General features: G+C 37.5%; 3 protein-coding genes across 5 annotated transcripts in view; 1 reads left to right on the top strand and 2 right to left on the bottom strand.

Moving 5' to 3' along the window:
* Positions 1-21,462, top strand: part of LOC123768157 (two pore channel protein 1) — a 95,144-nt gene that overhangs the window by 59,921 nt on the left and 13,761 nt on the right. Inside the window, exons 1-5 of one of the 3 annotated variants that reach the window (XM_045758536.2) lie at positions 13,202-13,314; positions 15,210-15,406; positions 15,889-16,047; positions 17,135-17,263; positions 18,115-18,245. In XM_045758536.2, coding sequence (XP_045614492.2) covers positions 13,230-13,314; positions 15,210-15,406; positions 15,889-16,047; positions 17,135-17,263; positions 18,115-18,245 — 701 coding nt within the window. In that variant the 5' untranslated portion in view covers positions 13,202-13,229. Of the gene's footprint in view, positions 1-13,201; positions 13,423-15,209; positions 15,407-15,888; positions 16,048-17,134; positions 17,264-18,114; positions 18,246-21,462 lie in introns of those variants that run through there. The other 2 variants (XM_045758538.2, XM_045758539.2) reach the window with 2 other exon arrangements.
* Positions 319-4,243, bottom strand: strat (RAB interacting factor STRAT). Its single transcript, XM_069306999.1, has 3 exons — positions 4,107-4,243; positions 857-1,035; positions 319-639 (listed from the first exon to the last, which is right to left on the bottom strand). The coding sequence occupies exons 1-3, from the start codon at positions 4,108-4,110 to the stop codon at positions 463-465; spliced, it is 360 nt and encodes a 119-aa protein (XP_069163100.1). The 5' UTR covers positions 4,111-4,243; the 3' UTR covers positions 319-462.
* Positions 3,211-4,114, bottom strand: LOC123768159 (U11/U12 small nuclear ribonucleoprotein 35 kDa protein). Its single transcript, XM_045758544.2, has one exon. It carries the CDS (start codon positions 4,108-4,110, stop codon positions 3,355-3,357), a length of 756 nt encoding a protein of 251 aa, XP_045614500.2. The 5' UTR covers positions 4,111-4,114; the 3' UTR covers positions 3,211-3,354.

Below are 21,462 nucleotides of genomic sequence, written 5' to 3'. Positions count from 1 at the left end.
TACAGTGATATGTTGACAATGACAGCTCCTCTGTCAAGACATAGGAACATTTTACAGCCCTTACCTTGAGGTTACCTTGAGGTGCTTCCGGGGCTTAGCGTCCCCGCGGCCCGGTCGTCGACCAGGCCTCCTGGTTGCTGGACTCATCAACCAGGCTGTTAGACGCGGCTGCTCGCAGCCTGACGTATGAGTTACAGCCTGGTTTAATGAGTACTTGTAAGAAATATTGCAGCTTGCCTTGCTCATGTACTGACAATTTGACATGTCCTTCCAACAGGGCAAGTGGACTCTTTACCACTAATATCTTTTTACCCACCTGGCAATGAACTAAATTAATACAGTATTAAAGTTATGACAAACTGATCCTCATAATTCACCATATACAGTAGATATATTTTTGATACTAATCTTTTTAAAAATTTATAATTTCTTTAGAAAAAAAAAACTTTAAAAGGAAATAAACTATGAATGCTTGACTCTTGCCAGTGCCACATAACTCTTCCTAGTATTGTTGTCGTGCCAGCCCACGGGCCCCCGCTCACAGTCTGCACACACCAAGTATTTGGTACTGCCAACCGAGTGCGAAAATCCAATGTTGTCAAATGTGAACATGTCGTCTACCACCCACCACTCGTTCAGCTATTGGGAGAGAATATTATGGATATTGCTGCAGCACACCCAAAAATATATATATACTGTATATACCAGAATATACATATACACTAAACAAGAACATTTATTATAACAAAATTCCCATTAATACCAGGTAATATTTGAACAACACAGAGAAACCATAAGTAAATGGTTAGAATTTTACTGAAATAGGCAAAAAGTACTTTTTATACAAGGTGCTCACATCTTCAGTCAGTGTAGAAGGTTGATCTTTTGGCTGTGTAGGTGTGGGCAGCGGATATGGTTCGTTGAGGAAGGTCGCTGACTTTGGGGACAGTACTTGAGAATCACAGTGGACACACTTCACAATTTGGCTGTTGTGGCCCTCACTTACTAAATGTCTGGTATCTGCCATATTGTAAACTAAAAAGAAAAGAATTATGGTCTTTCATTAATTTCCTAGTATTTAAATATTTTAAGTACATCCTTACCTGCCATTTAAACACAATTTGTCTTTGAACTGTCATTAAAGAAATAATATATGCAAATAAGTCTTATTACAAATAAAGTATTATTATTATTGTTTAGCTTTAATTTGTTAAATAAAACTTATTTATCCTCAAATACCAACTTCAATCTGGCAATATACTATACACTGACTCAAAATAGTATTTGTAATCATATATATATCAACAAATTTACAGTCAGATTAGTAGACAATACTAAAGACATTATTCCTGGTAGATGCACTCTTAAGAAATAGAAGCTTAGTACATTATTCTTTTGCTTCACTATGAACATATGGCATTCATCGGGTGATGCACGTCACTCAGTCAGGCTGGTTAAGCACCATTGGATCTGGCCAGTAATCGGATAACATGGACATCCCAACCATTGTCTAGGGAAACCTGGAAGTCTAATAGGCTTTTTTACAGCCAACAATAGTACACCAGTATTGTACACTGTACAAAAGTACACCAATTTTGTACATACTGTACAACAGTACACCAATCTTGTATATACTCTACAATAGTACTGTACACCAATCTTGTATATACTCTACAATAGTAATGTACACCAATCTTGTACATACTCTACAATAGTACTGTACACCAATTTTGTACATACTGTACAATAACTCTTGGCATATCATCCTTTAAAGTTACTTGTATTAGTAAAAAATGTTTTGAAAAGAGCACAAAATAATGATACCAAATTGAGGGTAGATTTTATTAGACAGTATTTTGCCTTTAACAATACCAGCATAACACACAGTGAGCAGCTTCCCCCAACAAATTTTAAGGATGCAAAACTTATCATGAGACAAAAAAATATTAGAAGTTAAATGTATAAAATTTTAAGCCATCAAACTAAACTAAATCACGAAATTTCAGCAATGCATTACCATTGCCAAATTGTTACTAAAGAGAAATTGTGAAATGCTTCATCTCTTACATTTAGTCTCCCTCCGGCTTCACACCCAAGAGCATTCACTCGGATGCATAAATTTAGAAATCTTATCAACTGTGACTATGCATTCTATATTTTGGGTCAATAAGTGCTGTCAATGAGGATTATGCTTCCTTAAAGGCAAACCAGTGAACAGTGGCAAAACTAATTTTAACTGTTAAATTTTAGTTTTCCAACATGCATGTGATATAGCCTCTAATAATGAGAATTAACACATATAATCTCTAGTACACTTTATTTGAATAAATTTCACATCATTTACATGCTGTAACATTTCATGAAGATAGTCAAAACAGCAAGTTTCATCTTCACCTGGCACTGCCAACTTGATTAACAATACAAATTTTAAACAAAGACCCAAACAATGGGGGGTTTCTTTGAATTACCAATAGCAAGAATATTAGTTTAATTTGCGTCACAAAATAATACTGTATGTACACATCTAAGTGAATACAGCAGGCAATATTTTGGGCATTTGTGTAAACATCAACTCTCATGCAATTACTTAAATTTCCAAAACACCAATAATGGGTTTTGTAAGTTTTAATTATAAATCTCCCTGCATTCTTTGTAGGAAGCTAGCCACACAACTTGAGCTGGTTATTAATGACTCGCTAAACATGAACCGAGGTTTACACCAGTCATGGGGAGGCAAATAGGGATTCAAATGCTGCAACATGTCTTATAAATCGTGTAGCAAATAGCACCCTCATTTCAGATGTGGAGATAATACTGAAATATTAAAACTTTGTCTAATATACAATAGTATTATATGATCCACTCTAGTTCCTGAACAGTGTAAAATAAAAATAAACCTAAGGGTTCTTGATATATAGTCTGGAGTTTTTTGTTTTATTTTAAATACTGATCATAAAATATGACCATATATTTCCAAGTCATTTATAGTTTGATATTTATTATGAAAAGCTAACACTTGGCTGCTCCTATGATTCAAACATAACAAAGATCCTTTAATTTTATGAAGCGTGGACAATGTCAGATGACAGAACCTGCTTGATGGGGTTCTGGGAGTTGTTCTACTCCCCAAGCCAGGCCCAAGGCCAGGTTTGAGTAGGGATTAATTGTAATTGAACATTATGATTGCCACATAATGATGGCAATCATTATGTGGATGAATTAATGAATTAATTAATGATGAATCAATCATAATGATTCAGATAAAAATTAACAGGAAAAATACAAATTATTATGACCTTTCAAGATCAGGACATTATTTGCAATCAAGAACTAAAGTGTTAAAGTTCAAATTTCTCATGAAACGTGTCTTCCTTTGCGACCATCTCTGTGTTGGGAGGAATTGCCACTTCTTTCACGGCTCCTGCTTCTTCTACGATCATAAAATCTCTCTCTTTCACGGGTTCCTTCATCACGTCGCTTATGTTGGCTACTACTACTATTTCTGTCACCTGGCATACTTCTATCCCTATGTCTTCGCCTATCAGAAAAACTATTACCATCTCGATGCCTATTATCAGTTGCTATATTTTCTGGGGGTTGCTGAGGATGTATGATAATAGGCTTCCTCCACAGACGATCACGACACCCAAATCTAAGTTGACCAGCCTCTTTTCGACCTCCCCACCCTCCTCCTAATCTCCTTGGAATCCAGCCCTTCATTTTATGTCCAACTTCCCAGTCTACTATTATTTGGCGACCATCGATTTCAAAACCATTACTCTCTCTGAAAGCACATGCTGCATCACATTCACGCCGAAATTCCACAAAGCCATATCCTCGACTCTGGCCAGTTACAATATCTCTTATTAAGTGAACACTTTGAAGTGCACCAAATCTAGAGAATTTTTCAGACAACTGTTCCTCCCTAAGACTACGAGGCAAACGACCAACAAATAATGTGTGTTCTGGTTTAGACTGTGTGTCAGGGGGCACATAATGAGCATTCATTGCCCTCCATACTGCTCGGTCATGTGGCTCAGTGTCTGTGCCATCTATACTTCCAGCAGCAAGAGGGTCATATTCATGAGCAATTGCAGACCACTCACTCATTATCTTAGTCTGTTCTGTTATTTTATATAAGTAAACAGAAGATTTTTTCAAGATCTGTGATAAATATTCTTGAACCTCCTTTGTTCTTATAATATATCAGATCAAACAAGTCCAAGAGGTGTCAATTAAATTTTGCAGCAGTCTTCATTCCTTCTGGCATCAACCCCTGTAACAGTGAACATGAAATTTAGGCAACAGCTATTGCAAACGAATATAAAAATTAGTCTATCATTCAATCTGCAGCAATGTAACGCACGCAGAACAACCTCCACGCATTTTCATATCTCTCACTGCCTCGGACACTATTTTTATCTGTATGATGTGGTCCACTCTATCTCATATTAGCATTTTTTTTTTTTACCAGTCAATTTATTTTCACGTCTGTATTCCCGTCACACTCCAGTCCTTTATCTTTCATTAAATTGATAGTTTCCTGGAATATTTTGATTTACTATTTTTGTCATTCATCCCGATTACGGTATTTCAATTTTCTTTTTGCAATATTCAGAATCGTTACCCAACTAACTTCACAAATATATACATTACTGTACTGAAATCATGAGTTGTTGCAAGTACTACAGTCATTTCATATAACCTGGGACTTTAGTAACACTGCTCAAGACAACAGAACATACGAATCGTGTACAATTTGAAGAAATGTCATAGATGGAACATGGAAATGAAAGCACAAGAATTGTTTGTGCAGTTATGGCAGTGATTAGGACAAGGTGTTTGTTGGTTTAGGTTTAAACTCTCAACATTCAGATAGGTAAAGTAGTTGGTTAAGGTTCGCACCCACAATATTAGGTTAAGTCAAGTGGTTGGGTTTAGAATCACATGCACATTATTAGGATAAACCATACAATAATGTACACATTCACAAGGGGCTGCCCAAATGTTACACATTTCCTAAAGGTTTAATTAATAATTTTCACTATTGATATATGTGAATGAGCTAGGAATAAATGAATCATAAGCTGTTTAAGGAAACTAAAAATCTATTTCACATTAGTAAACCATGCCAGTAAACTTTATCTACAAACAGAAACAATTGGTATATTGTAATGACCAGAAAATAAGTTAAAAAAAAACTTATAAGAACAATTTTAAATTAAACCAATAGTCCTTAGACATTCCTACCAGTACCTAATAATTTGCAAGGCTTAGTAAGTGAAGAATTAGATACTGTAATTATTTCAAGTATTGAGCATCAGTTTTAGCTTCTTGCAAGCTGATGTCTAAAGTAAGAGCACTCCAATTTAAAATACTTGTGAAAGTCCTTTTATATACAGTACCTTCTTTCACTCACAAACATTGGATTGCCCATCAACATTAATAGTCACAACTCTTCTTATGTACCCTTACTAGTTCAATTCCTACCAAACTGGATCAGTCGTAGTCATCCATAATCTATCTAGTGTACACAAATTAGTGTACAGTATAGACAAGGATGAGTTAACACGAATAGGTAAACCATTGAGACAACTCTACTGCATTATTCAGAATTAACATGCAAACATTCTTTATATACATATTATTAGCCACTGTAATTCAACACACTTTAGAAGTAAGTCAATTTTATCAACTTGCCTTTCAATGAAGGCAGCAGGTGCAATCAGCTTTTTGACTTCAAGTCTGCAAGAATAAAATATACAGGTATTATACATGAACATAATCTGTTCAATATACAGAAATGAAAAATACACAAATTTAATCTGATATAGGCTTATATTACATTTGAGAAGGAAATCTGTATGCTACAGCAATAATATACATCCCCAGCCATTTAAATCCTGCCCAGGGTCCCCAATTGTGAGTTGAGAACGAAGCCAACTGTCCTATAAGACCATATTACATTTCATTGCATTTAGGAGGTTATTCCACAATTCAGTACCCAATATATTCATAAAATTTCGGCTTGGTCGAGCTAAACTCGAGGAACATCAGCGAGACGCTGGCGTATCCTCTGTTGTTGAGTTTCTGTTCCAGCCCTGTGAAGCATTTTTGAGGTCGGGATTTGTATTAAAATTTAAATGTTTTGTAGACAGAGTACACATGAGAATATGTATAGTAATCTTTAGCTCGTTCGTGGATTTAAATAAGGATACTGCATGCTGTTCGGAGTTGGAGATATAGTCTCAAACGCTTTACTGCCCGAAACGCTGCGCGAACTAGTGGCTTAACAAGAATGTAAATACTATGCTAGGTATCCTCACAATCCCAATATACCTTCTTGTATATATATATAAATAAATAAATAAATGAATAGTCACTATATACAACACCAGCACTAACTATGCAGCTGCTAGCAACACGACATATTAGCATGCAACCTGCACATGTACAGAGAAATGTACACACCCTTGCCGGAAGCTCAGGCACCATAATAACAGCCTCCTTTGTGAGGTGTGGAGGTGACAGCCTTGGTGATGCCTGCAGGTAAAGGTGACAGTGATCCAGAGGGTCCAGGTATGTACACATGGACAACCAGGACAACCAATCAGCGGGCGCCTCTCCCACAACCAATCACCGCCCGGGGACACTTGACCAGCACCACAGGCAGCCTCACTATAAATGTTTACTCCCAATACAGTGAGGCTAAGTATAAATATATTGTGTACCTATAAATATATATGTAATATATAGTATATAAATATACTTTTTCATAAATAATATTCATGTTCATAAATAAATTATAAATATATAGTATATAAATATACTTGTTCATCAGGTATATTTACCTGAATTTATGCAGGCGATGAGTCACAATAACGTGGCTGAAGTATGTTGACCAGACCACACACTAGAAGTTGAAGGAACGACGACGTTTCGGTCCGTCCTGGACCATTCTCAAGTCGATTGTGATGAGGAGGTAGAGACAGGCAATAAATAGGCAAGAGAGAGCTGAGGAGGAAAGTAAGGTGTAGGGGATAGTAGTAATAATGAGAACTGCAGAGGGCCTATTGACCCATAAGAGGCAGCTCCTATTATAACCACCGAATGAGAAGGAGAAGGTAATAGGAAAAAGATTAGGATAGCAAGGGAGCGTAGGAGAAGACAATGAACAGAAAAAGGGGAGAAGAGAGAAAGAAAAGGAAAGAGAAAGAAAGATAAATGGAAGGGGTAAGCTTATGTTAAGTCACGTTTGTTAGAAAGATTAGATCATTTGAGTATATACTGTGAAAGGGAAGAGTCCACAGCAACAAAGCCAGGACTCAAGTTCATGTTGGCTACATTGTGTATAAGAGCCGATTCTACAAGACGACGTCTGTGTAGAGTAGAGGCAGGAAAGATTATTTTGGAGGAAGACCAATCAATGGGATGATTAGAATCCCTTACATGGCAGAAGAGAGCATTGTTAGTGTCTGCAGACTTAACACTTCTCTTGTGTTCTTTAAGTCTGTCATTCAGTGTACGGCCAGTATAAATATACTTGTTCATCAGGGATATTTACCTGAATTTATCTTAGGGCTACTAATACTAGTGGCCTCGACGAGGACAGGAAGCTGGCGGCTTGTCGAAAGTCCCCCCCCCCCATTTGCCTTGAATGGGCCTGTAGATTATGCATAATTGTAGATTAACTGCAGATTCTGTATAATGAGAGGAGAGGAGAGTAGGGAACAATATCTGATTTTAGAAAGTATACCAACTGTTTTTGATACTTTTTTGGCTATGTTTTGTGTGTGGGTGCTGAAGTTCAGTCTTTTGATTATTTATATGCCATGGAACTTTTCCTCATTTTATTGCTAATGTTAACATTGTTTATCTGAATTTGACTTTGATTTGATGATTTACTACCAAATAAAATGTAGGTCTTGTCTATGTTTAATGTGAGTTTGTTAGTTGACATCCTTGAGTGGGCTTTTTTAATTCATTTTTGACTGTTATTTAGTGTGTGTGTGGGGGGGGGGGGGATCAGAATAGATGAAGGTAGTATCGTCAACAAATAGTATAGGTTTAAGAGTGTTAGAAAAATTTGGCATATCATTGATGCATAAAAGAAATAGGAGAGGTACAAAGATGCTGCCCTGTGGTACTCCTATTGTTAATGGTTGAGTGGGGGAGGTTATGTTATCGATGGCTACATATTTGAGTGCATATTGCATATGCCAGTCCCCGTGGCGCAGTGGTAAGGCACTCGCCCGGCGCTTCACAAGCAATTTGGCCTGGGTTCGTATCCTGGCCTGGGAGGATTGACCGGGTGCCAATCCTTAACTGTAGCTTTTGTTCACCCAGCAGTGAATGGGTACCCGGTTGTTAAACGATTTGGCGGGTCGTATTTCGGGGAAAATTAGGATTAAGGGCCTGCCCGAAACGCTATACGTGCTGGTGGCTGCACAAGTATGTAAGAACTCTTGTATAAATAAAAACAAATTGGTGTCTGTCACTGAGATAGGAACGAATATAGTTCGTATATGATAAATTCCTTGACGTTCTCATTGATAACAGGTTGAATTTCTAGTGCCATATACAGTGTAGCAAAAATATATTGCAATCTGTCTGATCAGTCTCTACAATGGATTCCCAGGGTGATCAGTGCCTCTATAATGGATCCCTAGGGTGATCAGTACCTCTATAATGGATCCCCAGGAGTGATTAGTTCTTCTACAATGGATCCCCAGGGTGATTAGTTCTTCTACAATGGATCCCCTGGGGATCACCAGACCTTTAACCACTAATTACTCAACATAAACCAGCAATCGTAGCTATTACAAACTCTAGTCCCAGACAGCACTCTGCTCCCTTCCCTTACTGAAATCCTTGAATGTGTTAATAAGCATCGAGTAACTGCACATCCTGGCAAGTGTGCTCTACATGTGTATAAAACTCTACACGGCAATGCTAATTCTGACCTACAGCACCTTCTTGACGGCTGTAACACAACCCATGGACATCACACGAGGAACAAATATCTCTGATATCCCAAGTGTGATATCTCTTTGATATCCCAGGACCACGGCTCCCACAGCATTCTGTTATCAGTCATTACATTAATTAGGCTTGTTACGAGCGGTCATTAACGTCATCAGTTATCATTTGTTCACAGTTAATTTCCTTGTTACTTATTTTGACATGAAGGCTAATTAGTAGTTTTATGCAATGTTACTTGTCTCTCCTGTGTATCTTCCTCTGTCCATGTATCTTATGTATGTAAATAAAGTATTATTATTATTATACAGCTATGGTATGTATCGGTACTTTTGGTAACCCCCGCCCCCATTCCCTGGTGCTCTAAGATACAGCGTGGTAGCCTCTTCCTCTTGGTGCTCTAAGCACGTGCTTGTGTAGCCTAATGGTTAATCCAGGGCTGTGCTTTACTGTAAACATGTTGTTATTGATTCAGCTACTCGGGACAAGTTCCAAGTAGCACGGAGTATGGTGAGCCCGTAACTTACCTGGCACAGGAGCGGGGCAAGTAGCAAGGGCTATGGTGAGCCTGTAATGAACTTACCTGGCACAGGAGCGGGGCTGTGACCGTAAGTAGGTCCACGGGGGATATTATAGCAAATGCCGCTAGACTTCGTGGGGTACGTCGCTGAGTTGGTAATGCTGGGATGTGATGGGCGTTTGAAGATAATATTGATGACCTTGTATTATATTTTGTTATGATCTGTGATTTATTTTAGTTTTATTTGTTTTTCTTTTGATCTTATTCTTGCTCTCGGTAATTATTACATAGATAATGCATTAATGATTGTCAAGATCATCAAGGCTTCCTGTCCTAGCCGAGGTCACTATAGTGTTAGTGGCCCTCGGGTAAATAACGCGTTCAGGAACACAATATATTTTAAATAATAATAAATGTTTATTCGGGTAAAGTACACACATACAAGAGGCTTTACAAAAAATTATAGATTTATAGATAGAGTTAGTACATACAATGCCTAAAGCCACTATTACGCAAAGTTCTGTATAACACTATTTTTGCTAACAAGTTTACCTTATACGCAGCAATGCGTTGCTACCCTATTCTATATGAAGGATTGCAGAGTGTAGATCAAAAGCACGCTAGGAATTCGTCTGATATCCCCATCTCGCATGATGGTTAGTCATACATGGAATCAGGGGAGAACAAGTGTGAGTCTAATCTATTAACTTGTATTAGGAAAAGCTGGGCAGAGCACAAGAAAATCCTCCAATATTACGAGTGTATGAAGTAGTTACAGAGCTTAGGTATCTCGTATCATTTGGTCAGAAATCATTGATAACAAGCCAGTCACAGATATAATGTATCTGTTGGAAAGTGTGTCGCACATAGTTGCGACATGCACACAGTGGAGGTATGCATTATCTGCAGCCATAAATATCAATGTCAGTTATAATGTCACACTGTCTAGTTGACGTTTTGTGCTGTTCAAACATATTAACAGTCCCCTTGGTGAAGTGGTAAGACACTCCCCTGGCGTTTCGCGAGCATTTTGTCCTGGGTTCGTATCCTGGCCGGGGAGGATTTATTGGGCATCAATTCTGAACTGTAGCCTCTGTTTACCCAACAGTAAAATGGGTCCGCTGTTAAACGATTTGTATTCCGGGGAATATTAGGATTAAGGACATCCCCGAAACGCTATGTGGCGTGCTAGTGGCTGTACAAGAATGTAATAAGTATATAAAAATAAATAAAATGTAGTTCTCGGTTCTAAGCACATCATAACTCATTTATATTCGTGCTTTCTATACGCTTTAATGTGTGTCAAGGACTGCTCTTCTGCCGTCCCTAATTTCCTGAAGTAGTTATATTTTTTACAACAGGAATTAGAACAGCAACATCTAACTCAGTTTCATGCTATCACATGCAGCTCCAGCCGCCGTGTTAGTTTCGTCATCATATTGAACAATACCAATGTGAGATGGAACATCCACACAAATGAGACTAACTCGTGCTCTGTGTATTGATGTTACAATATTTTTTAGTATCTTGTCAGTCGAGTTTTTAAGTATTTGAAAAAAAATGTAATTTGAATCACAGAAAATTACTCATCCAGTGTTTTTTTTAGTACGTTTGAGGCAACTACTATTTCTTCGACGTTCACCCTGAATTCTACTAAATTTATAAGCAAACACTATTTCCTAATCATACCCTGTTGCACTTACCTGAATTTACCTGAAGGTCACTAACACTAGTGGCCTCGACGAGGTCAGGAAGCCGGTGGCTTGTCGAAGATCCCCCCCCCACCAGTGGTCTTAATATATTTTCCAGTGGGATTTTCCAAAATTAACAGAATTTTGGCATTTACGGCTTTGGCGGGTAAGTGACTTCATGGGTTTATAACTTTGTGGGTGACAAAACATTCTGTTTTCAGATTGATTTATTGATAAAGATTAAGCCACCCAAGAGGTGGCACGGGCATGAATAGCCCGTAAGTGGTGGCCCTTCTGAGCCATTACCAGTATCAAGAGCTGATACTGGAGATCTGTGGAGGTGCGACTGCACCCTGTGTGACGGGAGATGTCTCTCGTGGAGGTGCTGGGCGCTGGCAAACCCTTATATATGGGGCGTGACGTCATATTTGGCGCGAATTCTAGAGAAGCCAGCAGTTAAACGATCGAGAGTGGCAGTTAGCTGGTGGCGTCTGGTCAACCGTGGCCCGTGGTGTAGTGGTAAGAAGTCTCCGTGGTGTAGTGGTAAGACACTCGCCTGGCGTTCCGCGAGCGCTATGTCATGGGTTCGTATCCTGGCCGGGGAGGATTTACTGGGCGCAATTCCTTAACTGTAGCCTCTGTTTAACGCAACAGTAAAATGTGTACTTGGATGAAAAAACGATTCTTCGCGGCAGGGGATCGTATTCCAGGGACTTGCCCGAAACGCTACGCGTACTAGTGGCTGTACAAGAATGTAACAACTCTTGTATATATCTCAAAAAAAAAAAAAAAAAACCGGTGAGACAGCAGGTGTCTCGGGTACTGTAGGGTGGAGGGGGGGGGGGGAGACACGAACTATCTAGACATACATTTAGGCACATATTGTTGTTATCGTTGATGTTGAATCTTGAAGTTGGAGCATGCAGATACGTTGGTGAATAGGCGGCAAAGGAACAGACAGGATCAACTGCTAAGCAGGAGATTACCGTAACAAGTAGTTTAAAAGTTTCAATGAGATCCACCCTGTCATGCCTGGTTTACAGTGGTGTTAGCCCTGTGGCCCTCAACCGTTCCTGATACCTGAGTTGACTTAGCTCTGGAATTGTCGCCCCTAAATCAACACAACTTAGCTCTGGAATGATTTTTGTTGCCCGGTGTTGCACTTTTCCTGAACAGCAAGATGAGACCTCCTGAAGATGAGGTCTTTATGCCTGAATGCAATAATCCAGGCGCACCAGAGACTTATACAATTGGATGACTACCTTGTTTTCCTTAAAGATAAAGGTACTCTTTATTATTCCTAAGGTTTGGGTAGCTTTTTCGTATACTGGAGGTGGGTATATATATAGACGATTCTATGGGTAAAACCCCATGGAACCACCTATATATATATATATATACCCACCAAAATCGTAAATGCAAAGACATTATTTTAATTTAAAATAGAAAAAAAAATCCTCAGAATATAATGGAAGGGGGTTCTTTGATACACTAGACAAAGTCAGCACTATCCCGGCCGAGGCCACTTGAGATGGTGCTCCTCAGATAAATTCAGCTAAATAATTTGAATTGTAAGCATCAAATCACGTAGCAATAATTGCTAGACAGCCGGACTGACAGATTGCTCGTAAAATGAAAATCAAACACCGTATTCAGATACAAAAAAAATATTTAGAATTTTCTAGCAGTTAAGAGTAGACTGAAGAAGGAATCCCAACCATAAACTTAAAATAAGAAAATATATCCGGAAATATAATAATAAATATAATATATATATATAATAAATATAATAATAAATATAATATATATATAATAAATATAATAATAAATATAATATATATAATAAATATATCCATTCCGGATCTATTTCAAACAAAATAAATATATCTATAAAATATATATATATATAAAATATAAATATAAAATATATATATCAATTTCTTTCTTTATTATGCACCCCATACCCATCCCGTGGATATCCATAGGGATATATTTATTTTGGTGTAGTTGGCAGCACTGGTCGAGTAGTGTTGACAAACATGTCGGAGGCGGAGGGTCGACGGGGCCGCGTCGAGAGCTTTGCCAGCATTTTCCACTCGTCTAGTGACACCCAGTCTAACCGCGGTATGTCTCTACACTCACTAAAGTAGTAATTAACGAGATCTTCATGTGTCAACTCGGGGGATTCAGTGAGCATCTTCAAGACTGAACTGTGAGACTTGTGAACTGAAGGTTTGGAACACAAAGATCTCTTCTCTCCTTGTCGCTGACTTTACATATATTTTTTTTTTATATAGGTTTAGGTAGAATAAATTTGAAGTGAGACTGTTCTGTGCACCTCTGAAAATCAGTTTATTTAACGGTGTGTGGCATTTCTTGGGAAATAATTAAAGAATTATCAGAGGGTCTGTAATACAGTCAAGTTCGTTTTCGACTTATAATCGAGAGTTCCTGGCTCGAATCCCGGGCGGGAGAGAAATGGTTGGCCACATTTCACATCACCTAATGCCCCTGTCCCATCACCAAATTGTTCAGTAATTTCCCATCATCAAATTGTTCAGTATTTTAAAAGTTTCAAAGGTCATGGTTGGTTTGCAGTGTTCTTAGCCCTGTGGCCCTCAACCATTCTTGATAAGAAAGTTGACTTGGCTCTGAAATGATTTTTGTCAAGTGTTGAGGCTTTCTTCAGAGCAGCTAGGTCATTCTGAAGATGGGGACTCCATGCTTGGATAGAGTAATCCAAATGGGGCTGCACCAGAGATTTACAAAATTGAATCGCTACCTAACTTTCCTTAAAGTCAAGGTATGTTTGATTATTTGAAGGGTTTGGGTAGCTTTTTGGGTGGCTGCTCCTACGTGTTGTGCAACTTCCAGTGAGTGGTGGATTTTGACTCCAAGGTTCTTTTTCTTCATCAATTTGCTGTAATGGAATGTTATTAATTTAGTAGTGGTGGCATGGGTTGATAAGCCCCACATGCATGGTCTTGGATTTGTCAATACAGGTGTTTAAAAATAAAAAGCTTTTGCATTTTTTGACCATTTGTAGCGCTCATGTAGATCTCTTGGTAGGGCTCCAATATCATTATTATTTCCCACTTTACCATATATATTTGTGTCATCTGCAAATTTGATGATATGGGTTGTAATATTCTCATCTGTCATTGATGTAAATGACAAAAAAGGGTTGGCCTCAAAATGAACCCCTGAGGTACCCCACTTACCACATTTCTCCGGTCAGATATAGACCTATTTACCACGACCCTTTTTCTTTGTTTCAACCATTTTTTTTTTTCAATTACAGTATTCTACCATTTATTCCATGAGTCTGTAATTTCCTTGTCAGTCTTTTGTGTGGTACCTTATCAAAGGCTTTAACAAAATCCATGTTAATTACATCTACTGGAAGTTTGTTTGTTTGTTTGTTTATTTATTTATTTATTTATTTTATTTATATAATTTTATATAATTTTATATAATTTTATATAATTTTATATTTTATATTTTATTTTATTTTTTTTTTAATTTTTATTTTATTTTATTTTATTTTATTTTATTTTATTTATTTTATTTTATTTTATTTTATTTTATTTTCAAGAAGGTACATTGGGATTGAGGATACATAGTATAGTAATTACAATCTTGTAAAGCCACTAGTACGAGCAGCGTTTCAGGCAGATCTTTATCCCTTGAGAAGTCCCTTGTATGAGAAGCTGGTTACCATTTTTTAAAATGTTTCTACTTGCCCTATGTACCTACAAATGAGCTTTCTCAGTGAGTGCACATCCCATCAGCCGAGATATCTCTGTATGAACAGTATAAGGTTTAAAGAAAATGGTTATCTATTGTTATATACCTTAACATTTGACACTACATTATTTAATCTTTAAAATTTGTTTAATATTATTTGTAAATAGAACACACACTATTTTTTCCATTAGATCCTTAAGTATGGTTTCTTAAATATACTGTACTGAACATGCATAACTTGACAGTCTTCCTCCTGTATAATTTATCCCCAGCTTCGATGTCAACTGAGAGTGAAAGTAGCCAAGGAAAACACAATATAAGTGACATTCCCAATGAATATGGCAATACTAGTGTGGATTCGGATGCCAGTGAATATCAAGAACTACGTGAAAATGGTGTCCAATCTCCATCCACGTGTATTGCCAGCAGTTGGAAGATGAATTACCACGAAGCTTCGATATTCTTAGAGGTGTGTGGAGTAGTGGAAGTAATTAAAAGGGAAAATTTTTGGACCCTAATGTTTAATAGAGATGTAGTACTGTATTGAGGAATGGAGGCATTGTGTTCGTAAGGAATAATTGAGTATACTTGTTATAGCTGATGTATAAGAGTTTTGTATAATTTGTGATCATTCCAGTATTGGAAGGTGAAGTGAAATTGACGAGCAATTTAAATAATGGTACTGTATTAAAAATGATAATGCATGTACAGTACAGTACTGTTTTAAAAATTGTCAGTTTTGTTAACAATTTTCAAATTTGTTTACCTATTGAAGTTTAGTATACTGTATATGGTATATTCTTTTAAAATGGGAATTCATGGATAGAAAGAATCATCTGGTCCATAGACCTCATTTGTGAATATAGTATTTTATACTACATAATAAAATGGATGTCATCCGTGATGAATCTGTGTGCAATTTCAATACTAACATTTATTGTGAATTTCTAGGAAGGTGAAAACAATGACAAATTCAACAGCCATCCACGGGATCGAAGGGCTCTTCCTGCCTACATTGTTACGCACAACCACTGGTTTTATTCTCTGGACCTGTTTGCTGCTCTTCTCCTCATGTCTCTGGCAACTGTAGAGCCTCCAGCTGTCTTTCCAGTGAGAATTAATGATTTTGAGCTTGGTATTTATGGGTGCAATATTAAAATGTTCTGACAAGTCTCTCTAAATTCAATTTGGGTTGGATCTCTTCAAATATTCTCTGAGCTATTCCACAATGGTGGAATTGTGAAAGCAATTACCTCTGGAAGCAATGAAAGGTTCCTTCCAGAGGTAAGATGCTACTCTCTGGGTTAGATCTACTGCAGTCATGGCAGGCTGACGTTAGCCACTAGTGTGGCTGGGAATTTGACATGTTCCTTGTTTGCTCATACTGATGTTAAGAATAAAGACACTGGAAAAATATGTGATCCATCCCAGAATGTAATGATTTCCATAGACATTTAAAAATGACTGACAGAACAAGTGCATTGAGCATTACAAAGCAAATGGGAATTTACTGTTAATAAATGCTATAATAGTGCTGAATAAGAGAAACCAAGCCATATTCAGTTTGCAAATTATTTGTAAGAATTCACAGAACTATCGAAGAGATTAGTGATCATTGCTATTAAACTGGTGAATTCAAAATTGCCTTTAAATACATGGATGGCAAAATAATCTAAAGCTTCTAAACCTCATAAGATGAGGACTTGTATAGAGAATACGGAACACCTCAACCATAGCGCTCGTCTTGTAATTACTTAATTACACATGCCTACTTTCACTTCTATAGACACAACCTTAATTATTCACTTAATTATTAATTAATAAATCCAAACTTAAAAAATGTAATCCCTCCCACAAAATGATTTACAGTACAGTTTAATCATCACATTGAGAGCAGACTTGACTTGCTAAAATGGGGAAAAAGAGCCTATTTTGTTACAAAATGCTCACTAAATTAAAATAGATTGTGTACTAAAGGTTAGGTTAGTACAATTGATTGGTTCAGCTTTATTAGGTGTAGAGTTACTGCTTTGTGCGCTTTATATTACAGTACGATCAATATGGAATTTAAATTTTTCAAATTTTAATTTTTCAAATGATAGCATATATTTGGCCAGTTTTGAGCATAACTATTACAGTACATGTATATATTTATATTAAGAAATGTGCTGCATTTTATTGTATGGAATGCCTTCAGGGAGTTGCAGTAGGTGTCCATGGTTCTGTTGAGCTGTTTGGGCTCCTCCTGCTTGGAATATCCATATTCATGCAGCTACGGTGGCTAGGAATTCGTACGTTCGTAAAACATAAACGCTCCCTGCTTAAAGTAAGTCGATAAAGATTGCATTTTAAATGTAATTATTAGTAGGATAATGGGTTAAAATATTATTTTCCTGTACCTTAATTCATTCTTTTGTAAATTGTCTTTATTTGCTAATTTTTTCCTCTCCCCATATACTGTGTATATACAAAATTGTCATCACACATCTCAAGTTTATAAACCGTTTGATCTCTTAATCCACTTTGGTTCATATTCAATTTAGGCATAGTCTTTTACAGTTGGTTAAACTTTAAACTAATTTATGTGACTCATTCTTTGCTACAATAACTATGCATTTTAAAATATTTATTTTTAACTAAAATATTTAAGAGGGGTTTAAAGTACAATTTTTACATAGATATTTATATTTTGTGCGTAGGCAATTGCCATGCAGTATTTTGGGATTTACTGTTTTAAAGCAGTTACTGGTGTATTGTAGTACAGTTGGCGTCATTCTTGTCCCACAGTTGGTGATCCTGGGTTTGATTCCCAGGTGGGACAGAAGTGGTTGGGTACATTTCCTTGCACCTAATGCCTCTGTTTACCTACCAATAAATAGGAACACAGAAATTAGGCAACTGTTGTGGGGGTTGCATCCCAGACAGGGTCAATAGTTCGACCTTCGTGTGTGTGTGTGTGGGGAGGGGGAGGAACCTCGCTATGAGCCTAAAATACAGGGTTTCTGTCTTCGACAAAACAAATTACAACAGAATACAGTATTATTATGGCTAGTACAGTACTTTCTCCTCATAATTACTTTGTCTTTATGTCTGACAATGGCAGGATTAAGGGTATTGCATGGTAGAAGTTTGTACTATTAATAGTTAAATATAATTATTTACTCTACTTTTCTTTAGTCTCTAATCTTGGTGGGGATGATCATCGAGGCAATAATTGTGATTGCTAGAAATGATACCAAGTATCGTGTTACTCGAGCGCTACGTCCCATCTTCTTCATCGATAGCAGATATCTGGGGGGTGTACGCAGGTTAGTATTTCAAAAATGAAGTACAGTACTATACAAATTTCTGGTGGTTTAAGGGCAATGATTTTCATTGATGGTTCTTTGGCTTCCTTGCACTGTAGTGCCACTCTTATGGCATTCTGAGCTTACTTTCCTTGTTTTTCTTACTGGTTGTTGCCACCGCCAGTGTCCACCGAGGATGCTTCTCGCACACCAGGCTCTAATTACCCTGTTATCTGAGCCCATCCTCCCAGGACTGATAGTACTTACAGTAACTGTTTGGTTAAATGGACAAAAATGGACTGTTGAACCCAAAAAGGTAATGTTTTGTATTATCTGATTACCCTAAATGGCAGGCTTTAAAATACAACAGTAACTTAAAAAAAAAATCGTGCCTAACTTATCCTAAGCCTAATGTAAGGAGGAGGAGGTGGGTCAACTTTACAGTAAATTTCATTACAGTACTCTACTTATATTTGTGTATTTCCCAAATATTAATAGGATATATTACAATGTACTTCAAATACAAGAGGGAATACCAAGTGAATGACACACCACTATTGTTGTCTTTAAGGATGTAAACAAACCAGTGAGGCATGTGTGTTACATTTATTTTAAAAAGACGTGTGAATTGGGACACACAACTTGGAATAAATCACATTTACATATGACTTCACAGATCTCTGTAGTGTGGAGAGCAAAACTGGGGGTAAAAACCTCATAACAGTAAGGTGGACGCCTCACTCACCTCTGTATCTTATTAGCTAAGGCTCTTCCTCTTCGTGCTCAAGGACATGGCAAGTCGAGGCTTGCTACACAAAAATGCACAGGAAATCCACTAACAGACATCTGATGCACAACTTAACATACTTACGAACACTGGCAGATGTAACATGAAAATTAAGTCACAAAAATTAAACAAACTTCACACACACTAATAAACAATTCCAATAAAACGGGCAAAAAATACAAAAGTTAAAATAAATAACAAAAGCTGGACATTACATACCAGATATTTCACTAAATAAGCATTCCTAGGCCTGATATGCTATCTTTGGCTTAATTTAGTGCATATGTATGTGCTACACTGTCCCTTGGAAAGTTTCGGTTCGGTCAATTTTAACTACAGTATAAATAATTTATAATTAATCTTGCCTTGGTTGCCTTAATACCTTACTTGTCTCTTCTGTGTATTTAATTTTAAATTAAAATATTCCTTAATTCTTGTTGAATTAGCATGTGCTCCTTTAGTAGATTGGGTTCCCTTTTTATTACAATTGACCACTAGATGAGTCGTCGTATATTTCCCACACTTTTAAGTCGCTGTCTCTTGTTCCACATACAGCCCACATATATCATGTTATAGGTGTGATAAAGCATACTGCATGCAGGTAATCATATACTGTACTTTATGAGTCTTTTCTGAGTAGTTCTCACAGCTGCTGATATTTGATCAATTAAATAATGTACAGTATCAATAAATCCCCTTTAACTTGTCAATAATTTCCCTTTCACTGTTACAGCAAGTTCGTTGGTGCCTGATGGCAATGGAGTTGTGCATGTTTGTGTCTTTACAAACCCGAGGGCAAAACAAAAACAATGGTAGCCTCTAAGCTTACGGTTACTGAGCTATACAACTAGATTGTTCCCGTAGCAGTCTCTTGCCCTCCCTACATGATCACCATACAACAAATGTACTTTGTCATGCCATCAGTGGGCAAAGAAGAAACTGGAAATTTCTCTGTCTAGCCTGAAATGACATCCAGAAGGCTAATTTCTCTTGAGCACTTGAAATCTTCTTTCAAGTGGAATTAAGCCGCATTGACTAAAGTTTTTGCTTTGTTAATTGGTAGTTGGTTTACTTGGCCATTGGCCAGTATCCCAGACCACCGCTCAAGAGTTCACCTCTTATAGTACAGTACATTGTTAATAGAGTAAGAACTTTGTAAGTAGTAAGAACTAGTAGTTGTTGGTAGTAAGAACTTTGCCAACCTCACAATTACTATGACTTTCCTAAGGCCTAAAATATTTCTTGGAAATCTTCCCTATGGGGATGAAGGTCAAAGTTTAATATGATGACAGCACTAAGTGATTGAGAAGAAATGTTTCAACCATTTCAGAGGGGAGAAGAGATGGTTTTTTATCAAATAAAATGTTAGTGAATGAAAACTGAGGTGCATAAGTTGAGGTCTTGTGTACCAAGATGTCTCCTTCCAGGGCATGGTGTTCCTCATACTCCATGGCCTCCACTGACTTGTAACATGAGCAAGCGTCCTGTGCTCATGGGCACAGGACGTAAGGATTTACGTCCTGTGCAAGGATTTACGGATGTAAGGATTTACATTCTTACATTTTCTATGGCTATATTTGCTTCCCTTAGTCAAGAGTGTGGTAAAGCTTAGAAATGAGGCTCTGAGGGTAGATGAAAACTTCTTTCTGAGAAGGGTACACTCTATACCAATTCCTTTGTTTTGTTTCAACTTCATAGAATATCCCAGGCGCCGGCGAGAAACAATGGGCAGAGTTTCTTTCACCCTGTGCCCCTGTTACCTAGCAGTAAAATAGGTACCTGGGTGTTAGTCAGCTGTTACGGGCTGCTTCCTGGGGGTGGAGGCCTGGTCGAGGACCGGGCCGCGGGGACACTAAAAAAGCCCCGAAATCATCTCAAGATAACCTCAAGATATTACCTGTTATCTCTGGTTTTAGTCAGGTTTTTTTTTTTGAGGTGGGCAGGTCTTTGCTATGCATTGACATTGTATGTGGTGACATCTGTCGGCAGCCTGGGGCTATCTGCCAGGTGAGCTGCCGAGCACTTTGCATAGCAGTACTTCTTTGTGATCTTTGAGAATTAGTATTGCTTGGAAGGGGGGGATTTGAGGATAATTAATAAACCTGGATGTCATTAATTTCTAAATGGAGACATCTCCAGTCTTGGTTACTGCCACTTATGGCCTTGTATGGTCTGGTCTTTGGGAGAGCAGGTCATTGCATAAAAGCAACTGTGTGACCTGCTCAGAAAGAAGCTTTTCATAGAAATGGAAAGCCTAGTTATTTGTCCAGGCATTTTTCATCCCAAAAATGCATGTGGTAAATACAGGTGAAAGCTGAGGAAATTGAAATTGGATGTTGAGGGATGTTTTCTTATTTGTTGAGCCGTTATAGATTTACTGTACTGTATCATAAAAATTTTATCAACATTCTCATAACATGCAATTTATTGGTTATTATATTCATCATTTAT

The sequence above is a fragment of the Procambarus clarkii genome, chromosome 59 (assembly GCF_040958095.1).
Source record: "Procambarus clarkii isolate CNS0578487 chromosome 59, FALCON_Pclarkii_2.0, whole genome shotgun sequence".
Taxonomy (NCBI): domain Eukaryota; kingdom Metazoa; phylum Arthropoda; class Malacostraca; order Decapoda; family Cambaridae; genus Procambarus; species Procambarus clarkii.
Note: the sequence above shows the minus strand (reverse complement) of the source record. Positions and strands in the feature narration are given on the sequence as shown.

Coding starts and splice junctions, on each gene's coding strand:
- strat (XM_069306999.1), bottom strand. Junction 640..856: donor CTTCTACACTGACTGAAGAT/GTGAGCACCTTG, acceptor CTCTCCCAATAG/CTGAACGAGTGGTGGGTGGT.
- LOC123768159 (XM_045758544.2), bottom strand. CDS start 4,110: ATGAGTGAGTGGTCTGCAATTGCTCATGAATATGACCCTCTTGCTGCT.